Source organism: Myxocyprinus asiaticus, chromosome 32 (assembly GCF_019703515.2).
Source record: "Myxocyprinus asiaticus isolate MX2 ecotype Aquarium Trade chromosome 32, UBuf_Myxa_2, whole genome shotgun sequence".
NCBI lineage: Eukaryota > Metazoa > Chordata > Actinopteri > Cypriniformes > Catostomidae > Myxocyprinus > Myxocyprinus asiaticus.
The window spans coordinates 30,771,858-30,789,552 of record NC_059375.1 but is presented as its reverse complement, the minus strand read 5'-3'; the positions used below and the strand labels follow the sequence as shown (position 1 = coordinate 30,789,552).

Below are 17,695 nucleotides of genomic sequence, written 5' to 3'. Positions count from 1 at the left end.
CCAGGTCGGACAACACTCCACTCACAAACCCCCCCCCCCACCCCCCCAGATGATATAACACACGCGCGTCACCCCCCCCCCCCCCAACCTCACAGTCTGAACAGACTTTTTAGCAAGCAGTTAAAGAGGCTGCATTAAAAACAGCACATCGGTAATAATTGTGCTGTTATAGATTTTAGTAATATCCTTGTTAAATGGACCTCGGGGATCTAGATCTTTAACTAGAGCAGGCCTGTGGAAAACCTTGGTGTCAGGGTCATTTAAATTGTTAATAGGGCCTTAAACGGGAGAAGAATATTTTATATCATTATGAGCATGAAGCCGTGATCGTAAGCAGGGCTTCATGTAGTTATTTATTTATTTAGTTTTTTTCTCGAATGCCTGTGTTTTTCATGGCTACACCTTCAATTTACAGAATGTCAGCATCCTCATTAATGTGTGATAATTAATTAGCACCTCATTAAGTTGATGAATATCTAAAGTGAACCATGCAAAAGAATTGGCCATAATTCATACTATGCTCCAAATATATGCACATGCATATATATATATATATATATATATATATATATATATATATATATATATATATATATATATGCATATTTTGACCACACATGTAAACGTTATGTGTTTTGGTGTTAATATATCAGCTTGATTGTGTTGATTCGTTACGCCTATGCTGGTGTTTATATGTAAACAAATACAACATGTACTGTATGTAATTCTGTCATTAACATGTCTACAAGCCATAGTGAGAAGTTAGTGATTTGTTTTTTTGCTCTTCTAATGACTACTCTTTCTTTGTTGAAGAGGAGGAAAGAAAAACCATGTCTTTTTCCCTTTCTAAGAGTGTGTTTGTTTTTTTCTCCAGCCAAACTCAGCATCTGGCTGCCTCCATTTCTCTCTGCCTCCATTTCTCTCTGCTTAAACCTCTGCTACACTTCTCTCCAAGTCTCATTGCTCTCAAATATTCGGAAATAGACAGATACTGTAGATCCGATTATTAGTGAACATATTGACAGAGGCAAACAGATATATCAAAGTTACAAAAGAGAGTAAGATAGCTGTGGAATTGTGGATTGGTAAAGTTCTTCTCAGATTAGCTGTACACACAACTGATCATCCAATAATGTGTTTTGGGAGCTTGTGCTTAATGGCAACATCAATTTGTGGTCCCACAACTAAGAGAAATATTTATCTTTGCTCATGCACAGGGGAAATGGAAACTCGAGTACATAATGTATTTTACTGTGTGTTGGCTACAGGAACACTACATTACACAGAGTTTGGTTTAACAGCTTTTATTCTGTGTTTTCAGTGGCATGGGAAGTGCGTTTTTATGCAGTCAGTCAGCCAGCCCTCCTCTTACTTGATTTTGTGGAAACAATTTTATATACCTGATCTGTTTTCCCCTAAATTTATTTTGAATTAATTTGCATTCACTACGCTTTCATTAGCCCGATTCTTAACCTGCACGAACGGCAGCAATTGTAGTTGTCAGAGACAGCTAAGCTTGTGACCCTCAAATAGGAGACCTTGACTTTGAATATCTTGGTACCAAGAAAACAATTACAGTTCATCTCAAAGTTTTCCGAAAAATATGACATTTGGAGATTTCTATTTTACTTCTCAAAAATGTGTTAGAACAGCAACCCCTTTGCTCAGCAGCGTAGGTTTCTTTTCTTTTTTTTATTCTTCTTCTCGAGAGCGTGTTTATTTATATCTCGTTGCTGGCTTGGCGTAGAACAGCGAGCGCTGACAGGATTGTTTCATTTGCTCTCGGACCCCTTCATGCCAGTGGTCTCATTTATCATCTGAAGTGATATATGAGTGAGTGTGTCCTCTCTTTATCTCTGCATGTATGTATTCCAAAGTGCGCTGCATTGTTGCCATTGTGATCGTGTCACATTCATTTGTTTAAAGGCCCGTTTCGCCCCGGACAGAGACAGATAGTGGTGCTTAATTTTCTTTACACAAGATTTCCACTCACGGTTGACGGCGGTGTCTCTCAGGCTGCGGTTATGATAGTTATTAATATCTCTATTCAGTCTTTTAATCTGGCCTATCTGTCACATAGCAGTGTGACTGCTCCATCTAATCTCAGTATCCTTCAATCTGTCTCCATCCTGATTGGAAATTAATGAAGGCAAGAGATGCATGTTTTTAGCCATTGGGCTGTGCGTCTTGTCTCTTGTCTCAGTGGGTTTGTTCCAAACCTAGGAAAGCTGTCTACTGCCTACATAGGCAGCTGCCTTCTAAGGCTATTTCCTAACAGCGATGAAACCTCATATGCATATGAGCAATTCTATGTCACATGCAAATAGTACTACATGGGGAAACTCGACTCACACTTTATTCCAATAGAGTTTGGTGTTAGCATGTTGCTAAGCTAAAGGTCGGCCTGTCAGGCAGAAAACAGGACACCTTTCTGAAATCAGTGCAGTGGCCTACTAAATATAAAAATGCATAGCACCAGCAAATATAGTGTAATTTAATCCATTTAATATAGATATACTGTAACTATTTTTATCAATATTTTTTTAATTATGTATGCTTGTATTTGTTACACCTGTGCTGGTGTTTATACACTTCCTGAGCACTTTGGTCCTAATAAAGTGCCCGACATTGTCTTCTGCTGTTGTAGCCCATCCGCCTCACGGTTTGACATGTTGTGCATTCTGAGATACTATTCTGCTCACTACAATAGTACAGAGTTGTTATCTGAGTTACCGTAGCCTTTCTGTCAACTCGAACCAGTCTGTCCATTCTCCGTTGACCTCTCTCATCAACAAGGAGTTACCATCCACAGAATTGCCACTCACTGGATGTTTTATTTATTTATTTTTTGGCACCGTTCTGAGTAAACTCTAGAGACTGTTGTGCATGAAAATCCCAGGAGATCAGCAGTTACAGAAATACTCAAACCAGCTTGTCTGGCACCAACAATCATGCCAGGGTCGAAATCACTGAGATCATATATTTTCCCCATTCTGATGCTCCTGACCCTGTATTTGACCCTGTATGATTTTATGCAATGCACTGCTGCCACATGATTGGCTGATTAGATAATCGCATGAAAGTGTAGGTGTACAGGTGTTCCTAGTGTTCAGTGAGTGTATACAAACAAAATAGAATACATCTGTATTGCAATCTTTAACGTGTAACATGTGTACAAGCCAAAATGAGAAGTCAGCTCTTTTATCGACTTTTTCTTCGTAGAAGAGGAGGTAAGGAAAGTCTAATTAGATTTAAAGGAATATTCTGGGTTCAATACAAATAAAGCTCAATTGACAGCATGTGTAGCAAGATGTTGAGAGAAAATATGTTTTGTGGTTACAGCAAAGCACTTACAATGGGAGCAAACAGGGTATAGCCACAAGATATGAACATTATATGTGTTAACCTTTTTTATAGAGTGATAAAATCGCTTTGAGGGTTTACTGGCATTGCATCGTTATGTCAATAAAGTTGTAAAATTGGATATAACTCTACGCTGAAAAAGGTAATTTTATGATAAGCAAGAAATAATATTTAAAAGCGATTTTGTCACGTATTATGTTTACATCTTGTGGCAAGACGGGTATTTTAACATTTACAGTATGGATTGGCCCAATTTACTACCATTGTAAGCGCTTTAATGTAACTGTGTTTTTTGCTTTTTTAAGTAAATTAGGGTCTAAAATAGTATTTCCACTCTCAATTTGTTTCCATTCAGAGTCAAAAATATTTTTTGGTGGTAATCAACTTAATGCCACAAATGCTGTCGATTGAACTTAACTTTTATTAAACCCAGAGCATTACTTTAACTATTTTTATCAATCGTTTTTGGTATCTAATGAACTATAAATATATTTATAATCAAGATTTATAATGCCACCTTGAATGAATCTTTTTTTCCCGTTGGTCTTCGCAGTACATTCTTGGATTACTGTACCTTCTCCACAAAGGACATATGCAATGCTTCCATATAATTTGGCCTATCAAGCACCAATGATGCATTAAAATGCTGCCTACATAAATGGCTCACTTGGTTTTGTGACAGCGCTAGAATCTCTCCTTCTGCTTCATTATTGCGAAACAGCGTGCAGATGTAGCCCATTTCTCTCTGTTCCTCGAGTATCACGCTGCACACTGACTCTTTGAGAACTGCACCTGTGTAGCGTAATCCAGTCATGAGTGCTTTGTTTACTCATGATTGTTTGGTGCATTTGAAAGCATTGCTTTGATCCATGCAAAGATTTTTCACTTCGTTTTTTTTAACCCACCTCCCCCTCTCCAAACTGCTAATGTTGTTTCTACTTATAGTGGAGAGGTATTTTTTCCTATTTTGCTGGAGGATGGGGAGGGAGGTTGAGAACTTGTTTTTGTTTTGTTTTTTACCATTGGGATGTGCAGATGATAGTGACCATGGATGAGCTTGTCAGATGCCATGTTAAGGATGTTTTTCTAAGTGTGGGTGCAAGTGGGTCTACATCCATGACAGATGTGTTTGTAAGCAAGCAGCTGAATATTGCATGTGCTTATCAGGCATAGCCTGATGGGGCATGCTGGGATATGCAAAACATTTAAAATAGCATGTTGTTGAGCAATGGTTTTGGTTGGGGGTCCCTAGACATAAGAGATGAGGGTTGTAACAAGATTTTTAGCCTGAACAGGATTCTGCTGTTGTACAGTATCTTATTTACCCTGTTCTTCCTCTTATTTCCTCTACAGAGCAAGTAGGACAGGAGATCCTCGCCAACCTGCACAGCGACCGTGAGAAGATCCAGATGTCCCGAGATCGAGTGAGTTTACACCAGTAAACAGACCCAGACTTCTTCTGGGCCAATTATCTGAATGCTACACAAAACAAAAAAAAACCACACATGCACACACACTTTTCCCACTAAGCAATTACTCAGGCTTACAGATACTTGTCCTGATTAGATCTTATTTCCTTAGTATGACACAAAGTGCCCTAAATCACACACTTGACAAGAGAACAGGAGCACACACAAGTGTGCAGTAAACACCAGCTCGCACCCTAAATACAGTGATCTCATACTCCCTGTATCCTTCTGCAGATTAGCATAGCTGTACTGCTGGAATGATTGATTGAATGTACAGCTCACATGAAAGAAAGTTTGACACAGAACACAGTACCAATAAGTAGCCTTTGTAGTTATCCCGTCACATGCAGTGAAGTCACGCATGATGTAAGACTGTATACGCCCGTGCATAGCTGGACAACACAAACACCTCCGGACTGAACAAGGATTTGTTCTTGAATCGTCCGTATGCCATAACCCTGTAAGTCTTTCCGCATCTACACATGTGACTGTGCAGGAGGGATATCACAGAGAGGTTTGTAGACTCCAGTGTAGACTGAATTACACTAGATACATGGAAAATATACAAACTGAACGCTTGTCCTGTAACATATATATGCAATGGCCTCAAAGTATTTGCACGATAAATTTAATTGCATTATAAAAACAAAATATCAAACCAAGTGACATCTGATTTTTTTCAGAACACTTTTCTTAGCCATTTTTGCTAGACCCAAGGTATTTTTTTCCATGGATGTATAAAGTGTTTTATAATTTAAAAACAAAACTGATCTAACAAACGTACTATTTTTTTGTAAAATATTTTGCTTGCTAAGTGCAGTCTATTTATTTTAAGGCGCAGTTTTAATCATGTTTTTTTTTTTTATTATACCGCACTATTATGACTCGAAGACATTATTATATTATTTTTCTGTTAAAGCATAATTTTCTGTGAAGCTGCTTTGAAATGTGTGTTGTGAAAAGCGCTATACAAATAAAAGTGACTGAAATGATTGCCACTTTTTGTCATTTGATGCGATGGCATTCATCTGATGCGCATTTTAAGTGTGGCTTGAGTTGTTAAATACTTTGTGGGACCATTGTATATGCAGTACATACTTAAATACAGACTCTATTTGATTCTGTTGTAGCCAACTTCTCAATTTGTTTCCTTTCTGATTCTTAGTCGTTTTTATACCATATTGATTCATCTAGGACTATTTAAGTTATATTGTCAATTTTGCTAAGATTTCATTGAAGTTGTCTGTGAACTAATGCTGTGAGCTGTACTGGAGATGCTCTGACTTTAAAATATTAATGTTTAGAATTAACAATTTCCCCCAAACCATTAAATTCAAATAAGTTTGATTTAATAAATGTTAAGATCAGTGTCTTATGAAAATCTTCACACATTCACTAAAAAAGCATAGATTAAAAGACAGATGTTGAATCATTATCAAATCATTCAAATGAAGATTGCCATATCAGAAAATTAATATTTTTACCCAGTCACATGTATAACCAGGCTTCCAGCCAAAAGGCAGTATAGACGTAGGTATGCCATGCTGAGCTGAGCTTAAAAGGCGATGATATACTGGACTGTTTGTGTAATCTTAGAGGAGAGCTTTTTTGAGTCTTACTCCTCTTTGCACGGATCAACTGTCTCTCCGTCCATCATCAACTCTTTTTTTTACCCCCCCAACCCCATCCCCAATACTTCCACCTTTATTTTGTTTACTTTCCTCTGCTGCTTCTCTTTGTTTTCATCTTTACATGTCTTACTCGTTTGTTCCTGTTCTGTTTGTCTCTGTGTCCCCTGTCATTGTTTTTCCATACCTATCTCTCTCTCTCTCTTCCTTACACCCCCCCCCCCCCAAAAAAAAAACACACACACGGACACACACAAACTTTCTAGAAGACAGGTATGGAGAGCTCAGTCAGGGGCCTTTCTGATGGCTCCTTATGAAGGATGCTTAAAGATCACAACATGGCAGTTGGGCAGGTAGCTCATTTCAAAGGAAATAAAACATTTTCTTTCAAAGGTCTGCTGTCTATGGAGAATAGCTCTCCTTCTCTGGAGCCCCGACTGGCCCTTACACTTTAAAGACACTTTGCCGGGCAGGAAAAATGGAGAAGAAAAGACAAGACATTAGATAGAAAGGTATATAAACTGCTTTTCGTGTGAAGGAAACAGCAGATAAAAGAGTTTTGGAGTGTCTCTTAACAATCACTCACTCTTTCTCACAAACACACAGACATATAGAGGCCTCCTAGTGGTGTTTGCTAAGGCAAGTATCACTGTTACTAGTATCACTATTACTATATATGAATGAAACCTCAAATTATGTGTCTAGTTGAGGAGAGGTGTGCTAATACTATTTTAATAAATCAAGCTTATGATTGTCATTTGGTGGAGGAAAAAAGTAGTTCTTAGACAAATCTAGGAACCATAATATCATAGAGGCATGAGGATGGGCTTTTTTTATTTGGGCCACTGAGAAACCACCTTGCAACCACCCAGAACACCCTAGCAACATAGCCATCCACAACACCCTAGTGATGCTGAGTTTTGAACTGGGAACCACCAGTCAGATTTTTGTCAGAAAATGAAAAAAAGTGTAATTTTTAAATGTCATTTTGCTTGGGTTATATTCCTGTTTTTAGTTATCATATGATTGTTGTGTGTGGTATATTTATTTTTCTATTTGTATTTAGGTTTAGGCCTTCGTGACTGAGGCTCTTTTAACTCAATTAATACAGAGAAACATAGGCATTGAATCTAACCTAACAACTTGGAATCATCTTACCAAGACCATTTAGAACAGGGATGTCAAACTCAGTTCCAGGAGGGCCGCAGCCCTGCAGAGTTTAGTTCCAGCCCCGCTCCAAAATACCTCCTTGTAATCTTCAAGCACTCCTGAAGACCTTGATTAGCTGCTTCAGGTGTGTTTAATTAGGGTTGGAGCTAAACTCTGCTGGACTGTGGCCCTCCAGGAACCGAGTTTGACACCCCTGATTTAGAAGGTTGTAATCTGACTCTGCTCTAGATCTGGTGTACTGGTGTTCTTTTTTGTTGTAGCTCTTGTTTTTGGTTCCTAATTCACGGAGAGCTCCACCATGTGTTTTCGTACTGGCACAACTCTGACCCGCTTACACCGAGAGCAAAAGAGAGAGAGGGATTTTGGGAAAAGCCAAGGGAGCTCTCATGTGACTGATCCATGGCTGAGAGAGATATCAGGCAGCTCTCAAGCTGCTGGTGCTGCCAGAACCTAAACCCACCTAAAACAACATCTGTCCCTGAACCTGCCCACTAACATACACACACACACACACACACACACACACACACACGTCCCTGCTGACAGTGAGGAGAAAGTCAGATGCTTTCTCAAGAAGGCCAGCCAGAATCATGGATCTGACTGCTGCCAGAACTCTGGCTTCACTTCCATAGCAATGTCAGCATTCCTAAACACACACACTTCTCCAGCTGTATGGGTTTTACTTGTGCATCCCCCTACATAGCCATTATACTATAACAAATCTAAAACATATACACATGGATGAAAAACAAAAACATTTTAAGCAATAGAACTTAGTCAAAAAAGAAGCCAAATTTAATTTGATGGGAATGAAAAGGAGGCTGCTAGGTCCAGAAGTACAGTTTAATCAACATTTCGGACTGTCTTTTCACAAACCCATGATTTTCTGAGATGTTGTGCATGGGAAATTTATGGAAAGGCGTAATTTCACTGTTAAGTCATCAATTCCCATATGCACGATAGTGTGACATATTGAATGAACTGTACTCCCATCTATCACAGTCTCGTTTCCATTTGCGTCAAATCATATACTCTGACTTAGGCCTATAGAAAATCAATAATCAAACATAAATATTTTCCCTGTTAGTACAAATTTAATTTGGTCTCTCACACACCAATGCTTTTATTATTAGTGCTCATAACATTTACATTATCTTTTCCTTCTCTCTCTCTCTTTCACAGCTGAGAGAGACGGATGCTAACCTGGGCAAGAGCTCTCGCATCCTGACCGGCATGCTGAGAAGGTAAGCGGAAGGTAGGGACCTTTTCTACAAACCTCTCCATGGATGTGTTTCACAACGGCCGCATACCATCCTCTGCATGAACACATATATACACGCATTTAGTTATGTGCTACTTTTGCAAAGCATTAACCAATGTCTGCTGTTATTATTAATTGGTGATTCTGTAAAAACGAATTAGACCAAGAATGCCATTTCCTCTCAATATATTTATGAAGGTGACCATAACACAAATTGGAATGTTAGTCGTTGCTAGACCCCCACAGAATCTGTTTCAGGCCTGAAAATTTTGATTTGGAACTACTTTCTTACGCGATGGATCAGAATCTGCCGTTGCTGGTTCAAATAAATGATGCGTCCAAGCCTCTCACGTCCAAACTTGGGCTGTTTCTAACATGTTATTGGAGAAACAAGGATGTGTGTGTGTGTGTGTGTGTGAGAGAGAGAGAAAGAGAGAGAGAGAGAGATGGAGCATGTGCGATCACCTGTTGATGATGCTGTAGTCTGTTAGTCAGCTTTCTGAAGATAATGTCATTTTGGTGAAATGCATCCTATTTTCTCAGTGGAAAAATAGCCGTCCGAGCAGGGGTTTTCCTTTCTATTTCGCAGTAGCTGGTGCACAAGTTTCTTTCACTTTAGAAACCGCAATGTCCTCTGCCTTGTGTCCTCTCCAATGTGGAAAATCCGGTAAGAGGTAAGCGCCTTGAGTTTGTGTAATTAATCAGTCTGTTGTGTCTCTCAGCTTTGATGAGCCTTATGCTGAAGTTGTTAGTTTAAAGCCGTTTCCTAGCTTTAGTAGTGTAGTATTAATAGGAGTGATCACAAAGCGCTGTTGAATATAAACACTGAGTGACGCTGACTCACTTCACGTCACCAACTGGCTCATATTACACACAAAAATTGTCTTTTGCCTCCACCTGCTGGCTAAAATATGTAATGACACAAAATTAAATGTAAAGAGACAGATGACTCTTAACACATCTGCACTGCTCTTACACTTTAGTTTAGAATGGCACAAACACAAGCGGAGTGATACACACCATGTACCACTATTAAAGAAAACATGAGAGAGCAGGCAAAACACATTTCTTTAATTTCTTATGGGATTCATATTCAACTGTAGGTTATAACAGAATGGCACAATCATAAAACAAAACATGGCAACAAAGAAGAAAATGAAATGACCCCTGTTCAAAAGTCTGCATACCCTTAGTTCTTAATACTGTGTATTGCCCCCTTTAGCATCAATGACAGCGTGCAGTCTTTTGTAATAGTTGTCTATGAGGCCCCAAATTCTTGCAGGTGGTATAGCTGCCCAGTCGTCTTGGCAAAATGCCTCCAGGTCATGCAAAGTCTTTGGTCGTCTTGCATGAACCGCACGTTTGAGATCTGAAGTGGCTCGATGATTTTAAGGTCAGGAGACTGTGATGGCCACTCCAGAACCTTCACCTTTTTCTGCTGTAACCACTGGAGGGTCAACTTGGAATTGTGTTTAGGGTCCTTGTCATACTGGAAAGTCCAAGAGCATCCCATGCGCAGCTTTCGTGCAGAAGAATGCAAATTGTCTGCCAGTATTTTCTGATAACATGCTGCATTCATCTTGCCATCAATTTTCACAAGATTCCCCGTGCCTTTAGAGCTCACACACCCCGAAAACATCAGTGATCCACCACCAAGCTTCACAGTGGGGATGGTATTGTTTTCACTATAGGCCTTGTTGACCCCTCTCCAAACATAGCGCTTATGGTTGTGACCATAAATCTCTATTTTGGTCTCGTCACTCCAAAGGCATGTCAAGGTGTTGTCAGGCACACCCAAATGGCCCTGATCAAAAGTTTGCATACCCTTGAATGTTTGGCCTTGTTACAGACACACAAGGTGACACACACAGGTTTAAATGGCAATTAAAAGTTAATTTCCCACACCTGTGGCTTTTTAAATTGCAATTAGTGTCTGTGTATAAATAGTCAATGAGTTTGTTAGCTCTCACGTGGATGCACTGAGCAGGCTAGATACTGAGCCATGGGGAGCAGAAAAGAACTGTCAAAAGACCTGCGTAACAAGGTAATGGAACTTTATAAAGATGGAAAAGGATATAAAAAGATATCCAAAGCCTTGAAAATGCCAGTCAGTACTGATCAATCACTTACTAAGAGGTGGAAAATTCAGGGTTCTCTTGATACCAAGCCAAGGTCAGGTAGACCAAGAAAGATTTCAGCCACAACTGCCAGAAGAATTGTTCGGGATACAAGAAAAACCCACAGGTAAACTCAGGAGAAATACAGGCTGCTCTGGAAAAAGACGGTGTGGTTGTTTCAAGGAGCACAATATGACAATACTTGAACAAAAATGAGCTGCATGGTCGAGTTGCCAGAAAGAAGCCTTTACTGCGGCAATGCCACAAAAAAGCCCAGTTACAATATGCCCGACAATACCTTGACACGCCTCGCAGCTTCTAACACACTGTAATTTTGAGTGAAGAGACCAAAATAGAGCTTTATGGTTCTGACCATAAGCGCTATGTTTGGAGAGGGGTCAACAAGGCCTATAGTGAAAAGAATACCATCCCCACTGTGAAGAATGGTGGTGGATCACTGATGTTTTGGGGGTGTGTGAGCGCTAAAGACACGGGGAACCTTGTGAAAATTGATGGCAAGATGAATGCAGCATGTTATCAGAAAATACTGGCAGACAATTTGCATTCTTCTGCACGAAAGCTGCGCATGGGACGCTCTTGGACTTTCCAGCACGACAATGACCCTAAGCACAAGGCCAAGTTGACCCTCCAGTGGTTACAGCAGAAAAAGGTGAAGGTTCTGGAGTGGCCATCACAGTCTCCTGACCTTAAAATCATCGAGCCACTCTGGGGAGATCTCAAACTTGGGGCCTCATAGACAACTATTACAAAAGACTGCACGCTGTCATTGATGCTAAAGGGGGCAATACACAGTATTAAGAACTAAGGGTATGCAGACTTTTGAACAGGGGTCATTTCATTTTTTTTCGTTGTTGCCATGTTAACTGTTATCCTACAGTTGAATATGAATCCCATAAGAAATAAAATAAATGTGTTTTGCCTGCTCGCTCGTGTTTTCTTTAAAAATAGTACATATATTACCAATTCTCCAAGGGTATGCAAACTTTTGAGCACAACTGTATGTATATTTATGCTTGGCTCTAAAATATTTAATTGTGCACTCTTTGTGAGTGCAATCTCTAATCCTTATCCAGTAAGCATAATCAGTTGGCAAAGTCGTGCAAATTAACTTTTGGTAAAATGTGTTAAACAGAGCTGAGAGTACATTCTTGGTAGCTGTACATGGACAAATAATCCAAACATATTTAAGTTTTACTATTTCTTTAGACAGCATTTATTCAGAACTCTTCCAAAATGCTATTATAATGAGGAAAAGCAAATACACAGACATTCAAAAGGGGCAGGGCTTTGTGGAATTTTATCAATGGCATGCTTTCGAATTTTATGGAAATCTGCAAAGCGTTATTTGGAGTTTAGCAGGCATAGATTCTGTGTGGGCCTTGTCACTGCGCAGTTCAACTTTATTTCCACTCATCTGCTCTAAAGCAGCTCTAGCCTTCCTCCCACTTTTCTATGTCTCTATGTAGTATCGGCTTTAAACAGTAGAACTCATCATTCATATCAGCAAGCTTATGAGATATTGGCTTTTTTCCCTGTGTGGTTGATGTGAGATAACCGAAGAATGCACACAGCCTCCCTCTCTATTCCACTTACTCTTCTTTTTTTCTACCAGCCTCATATCTCTCTCTGCCACACTCACTCACACACATACACACACACACTCACTCAATTCAGTTTACGTCTGTCACATCTCCATTTTATAAAGTGCCTTTGCGCCCTTTCCTGAACCTTGACGACAAGGTTTTGTTTCTTTTTTTCTTTTTTTGATTAAGAGTAATATGTAAATGACACCAGCAAAATTTAAAACCCCAGGGCCAGAAAGGAAGTACCAATTGAAATAGATGCTTCAGTGGCTGTAGACAATCAGGACGCGTGCAGCAAGCACGAGAGAGGAGGAGAGAGACAGAAAGAGAGAGAGCGGGATGCCGAGGACACAGACTGTAACCAATATTTCTGCATATGTCTCCATTTTATCAAGTCTCATTAGAGGGGCCACGGCCGCCCGGTGCCACAGAAGCTGTCCAGAAATCATTCATCATTCTCCGTTCCCTCCCTCCTCCCTCTGTCTCCCTCTTATTCCACCCCGCCGCTAAGTAAATAACACGCACTTATTTCAATATTATCATATTAATGTTAAAGTTCAGCTGTCACCTAATGGGAAGACTAAATCAGACTTAGCGTTTAAGAAATGTAGTGCTGCAGCGAGGACGGCTCAAATAAGGATTTATGAGCTTTTTCCACGCATGCCGTCTCCCTTCATCCTGCTAGCTTTCTGCATGAAGACCCACCGCACCCCCGTTCTTCCTGTCTGCCTAGTAAAGGCCTTCTCTCTCTCCCTTTCCCTATCTTCCATTTGTTTTTTCCCTTTCTGCTTGAAAAACAAGCAAATACAGTCAAATAACTGTTTTTCGCATATTAAATCTACATGACATCTCATAAGCCATTTGCAATCTGTAAAGTAAGAAAGATCGTGAATAGGTGTTTTTGGTTTGTTTGTTTTCCTTGCTTTTTTCCCTGATAGCGTTGTGGATCCATTTTACTTTATCAATTTTCCAAGCTTTTGTTTAATTGCATACTTGCTTAGCCTTTGGAAATGTAATGAATATCACAATTTATTACGAGTGGTGCTTGCTAAGGGTTATAACAAACCCTCAACCCTACATATTTATTTTCCACACTGTTTCTGCTACAGTCATGAATGATACCTCAAATTGTGTGGATTGTTGAGGAGAGTTTTGCTATTACTATTCTAATTGATCAGACTTCACAATACCTTGAAGAAGTGACCTGAGCCATATCTATTGTCTAGAAAATGATAGAGACTTCAGGGTTGGCTCTTTTGACTTGGACGAGTAAGTAGTTACCTGGCAACCACTCAGAACACTTTAGCAACCACATAGCAAAGCTCTGGCAGTCACCAAGAACACCCCTAACATTGTGGCGACAAGTTTTACATGGGCAGGCACTACTCATTTTTTCTTCAGAAAATGTAAAAATGTAGTATTGCATTGTTGTTTTCCAGGATCAAAGGGTGTATGCTTTTGTATTTTCTGTGTATAACTGTGCAGTGTGGATATACGAAAACAAGGTAAACCAGACTCGCTGCAGTGCTATGTAACCAGGGTTCTCATTTTCTGAGTTGCTTTCTGCACACATACACACAAACACACACTTACTCCGGGTTGTGTTTGTTATGGTGAGGGTCACAGACTCTCAGCAGTGGGCTGAGGACAGAGCATTAGCCTGCTGCATTAAATATTGTTGAAGGATAGCGACAGAAAGGCCCGTGCCACACCAGATGTTTACCCTGTTTGGAGAGCACTGTGTGGGTTGAGAATAAGATGACTCCAAATATGTGTACTCTGTGATGATTCTGCTTAAAGGATGTTGCACAAACCATCTAGTAGAGATGACATCACGTGCTTTGCACTATGACTTGCACTGTTTGTTGCAAATGTGCAAGGAAAAAACACTCTTTGATCCGATTGTCTAAAGAACAAAAATATATTTTGTATTAAATTAATGCAAAATACAGTGTCATGGCCGAGTAGTTGACACATAACATGTCAACAGACATTTATTATCAACATCTAGATTTTAGGTTATAATGTATATGAATGTATAAGGGTATATCTTAGGTGTATGTAAAGTATATGGATGGATGGATGGATGAATAGATAGATAGATAGATAGATAGGTATTAATATGAGGTCATTAAAAGCTGCATTCATAATTATAAATGGATTAACAAAATGCTGTTTAGATATATAATAGAATAAGAGTATAGGTATAGAAGAGTTTTAGGAGAATAACATGCCAACTTCCCAAAAGTATTTCAGTTGAACTACCTGGCTGTTAAGACATTTTTAAGGTCTGCAGATCGGTACAATTTACCCATCATTGGCAGGTGTGGCAAAAAGTTAAATCTGTTTCATTGGTATCAAACAAGATATACATGTATATTTCCCACAAGATTTTTTAACAAGGAGACAAGGTTTTAATTTTGACAACTCTGAAAGTCTGCTAATTCGGCCCCCAATCAAAATAAATTCAACATGGGTGAAGTGGCTCACCACTCGTGATCTTGTTACTCTCTCCCTGAACAGACTACTAAGCTGGGCCCTCTCATGCTCCAGCATGGCCTAAATTATTCATGCCAGCTTCAGAAACTCGTGAGGGTTTTAATTATATTGTCATGGTCATTCTCATCTCATTAACTTTTAATGGTGACGCTTGCTTAAAGAAATCATAATATTATTAAAGAATAATCAGACCAATTAACACGTTTGCCTTGATGACGGATTGTTTAATACACAATTTACTGGACTCAATCAAGTCTTCAAAGCAGCTTGTGAGGAGGGCTGAGGCAGCGCTAGCAATGTGACCTTGCACAATAAGTTCTTAGAAAAAGCTAGACATGCAAAAAGAGAATAAACTTACAGCTGGAAGCAGTTTGATAGGTTTGAGCTGTAAGAGAGCACAAACAGATGGTTATTAGCATGACTTGATTTTGTTTTACTGTTAGCAGGTGCTTGCCTTAAAGGTGTAATTTTTTTCTATGGCACAACATTTTCTCCTATCCACGCTTGATATGCAAAGATAACATCTAAGTAAGTCATTCACTGGTTGATTCCCTCGAAAGTGTAAACACTGTGGCTCTGTGGTGTTTTCAAAATGTATCTCGTTTGTTTGAGCATCCCGGCCAGCCTGACATAGCAACATTGGCTTAACCAATGGCATGAGTTTGGGGTTGGGCTATCTGTTTGAGGGAGTGTTCGGGAAACCTGTTTGAAAGCATTGTTATTTTTGCAATTCCATTTGGTGATGCTAGTGGCACAGAAATTGGCCTGTTAACACATAGGCCAATGTGACCGAAAGTACTTAACATATTAGCGAATACATTTTTACACCAAAACAATTCGCACAGAGTCAAATGCAGAACTTTGTCGTACTTTGAAAAAAGTTTGTATTCTTGAATGAGATGTTCGGTAGCCAAGCAATAACAAATCTAGCTAGTCTCAGAATCTAAAAATGATACAATGTCGCAGTGCAGTATTCCTTGACTCATTGACAAGGAATTAATTGTTTCCTGTTGCGCATGTTCCTGTTCTGAAAATTTGTGTGCAGGGGCCTTTACCCTCAAAATGGCCAGGATGGTGTCTTAAAGGAATGGTTCACCCAAAAATTAAAATCTTTCAAAAATCTCTGTTTGTTTTCAGCAGAAGAAAGAAAGTCACACACATCTGGGATGGCGTAAGGGTGAGTAAGTGATGAGAGAATTGTTATTTTTTGGGTTAACTATCCCTTTTTTGGCAATAGAGGTGGAGTATGAGTAAAGACCTCCTGCTAATGTGGATGGAAAGAGACAGAGAAATGGGGGGTAGGGGCGGGGGGAGTAACGTTGGGATGAATGCCCAGCCCCGAGCTCCTGCTCAGCCTTGCTGGCTATCCATGGAGACCAGGGGCCTGATACCACATGCAGGTGGTCAAGTCAGTCGCCAGGCAGATCAAAAAGTCAAACCCCTGGATGGACCTCCCTTTGAAATGGGAATGGGGCAGACATATCAGACAGAAAACATAACCACACTCTGCACCACAGAACAGCTCCATATTCATGGCCCAGCTTAGAAGAGCCAGGCCTTGGTCTTCTGAATAAGTCACACTAGATCTGGACACTGATTAAGACATCAGGCCCTCCGCATCTATGGGTGTGAGCATGCTCGCTTACCTCAGGTATTGTGCATTAACGCACAAACAACAGGAGCACCTCATGCAGTTTCCCCCCTGAACGTTTTATGAAATATTCATATTCATAACACATTACGAGTGAAGCTGAGTAACTCAGACTTTGTACATCCCGAACAGCTGTAACACTTCTCTGTCACTAAGCGCTCTGATCCCAGCAGTGATTAGATCAGTAGATGTGGTATTGCAATAGGTGAGCCACACTGTCACCTCTCTCTCTTCCTTGATTTTCCTCTCCGTCCCCCTTTGTTTCAGCACACGAGTCGTCATACGCACAGCGTGATAACAGACAAAAAGAAGGCGGTGGCGAGGAGGGATGTGTCAGGGGCTGTTTGAAAAAAAGTGAATGTGGCTGTATTCTGGTGTTTGCCAGTCCCATTAAACAGACATTTGCAAACAATGTCAACAGGGAAGCGATCAAAGAGCGAACTCCAGAAAAGCGGCGGCTGAGAGGGAAGCTCTGATGTCCTGAAGATCTCCAAATTTAGACTTCCGCCATATTGGCTCCCAGTTTCTCTCCCAGCTTGGAATATTAACGATGTGCTATGTAGGTCATATAATTAATGTGATTCAGGAGCACCAGTGGGCTGTTGAGGGATGCAAATAGAAAGAGTCTTGGGGGTCCTCTTGAAGTCTTGTTATGAAGTTGAACAAAAAGATTTGATATTACTTTTAATTGGAGCTGAAAGATATAACAAATTATAGTTCAGTGTGTGTTTTCCCTCTTCTCGTGCTGCTTTTATTCTTTTATTTATTTGGTTTCTCCCTCGTTCTGCAAAGTGAGGGGAAAAGCCTCGTTAAGATGCTGGAGCCGAGGGAGCAGGGTGGAGAAGTGACGGGGGCATGGCTCTCTTTCTCCCACACACTTTCTTGCTATCTCTCACACACACATACACACTCTCGTCCTCACAAACAAACTCC

The 17,695-nt window shown here is 40.0% G+C and overlaps 1 protein-coding gene across 6 annotated transcripts in view; it reads left to right on the top strand.

Moving 5' to 3' along the window:
- The window catches only part of LOC127422940 (vesicle transport through interaction with t-SNAREs homolog 1A-like), a 182,400-nt gene that overhangs the window by 97,818 nt on the left and 66,887 nt on the right, over window positions 1-17,695 (top strand). For 2 of the 6 annotated variants that reach the window (XM_051666835.1, XM_051666834.1), the window contains exons 6-8: window positions 4,717-4,787; window positions 8,813-8,874; window positions 16,249-16,288. In XM_051666835.1, the coding sequence (XP_051522795.1) occupies window positions 4,717-4,787; window positions 8,813-8,874; window positions 16,249-16,288 (173 nt within the window). Of the gene's footprint in view, window positions 1-4,716; window positions 4,788-8,812; window positions 8,886-16,248; window positions 16,293-17,695 lie in introns of all 6 variants that reach the window. The other 4 variants (XM_051666836.1, XM_051666840.1, XM_051666837.1 and 1 more) reach the window with 4 other exon arrangements.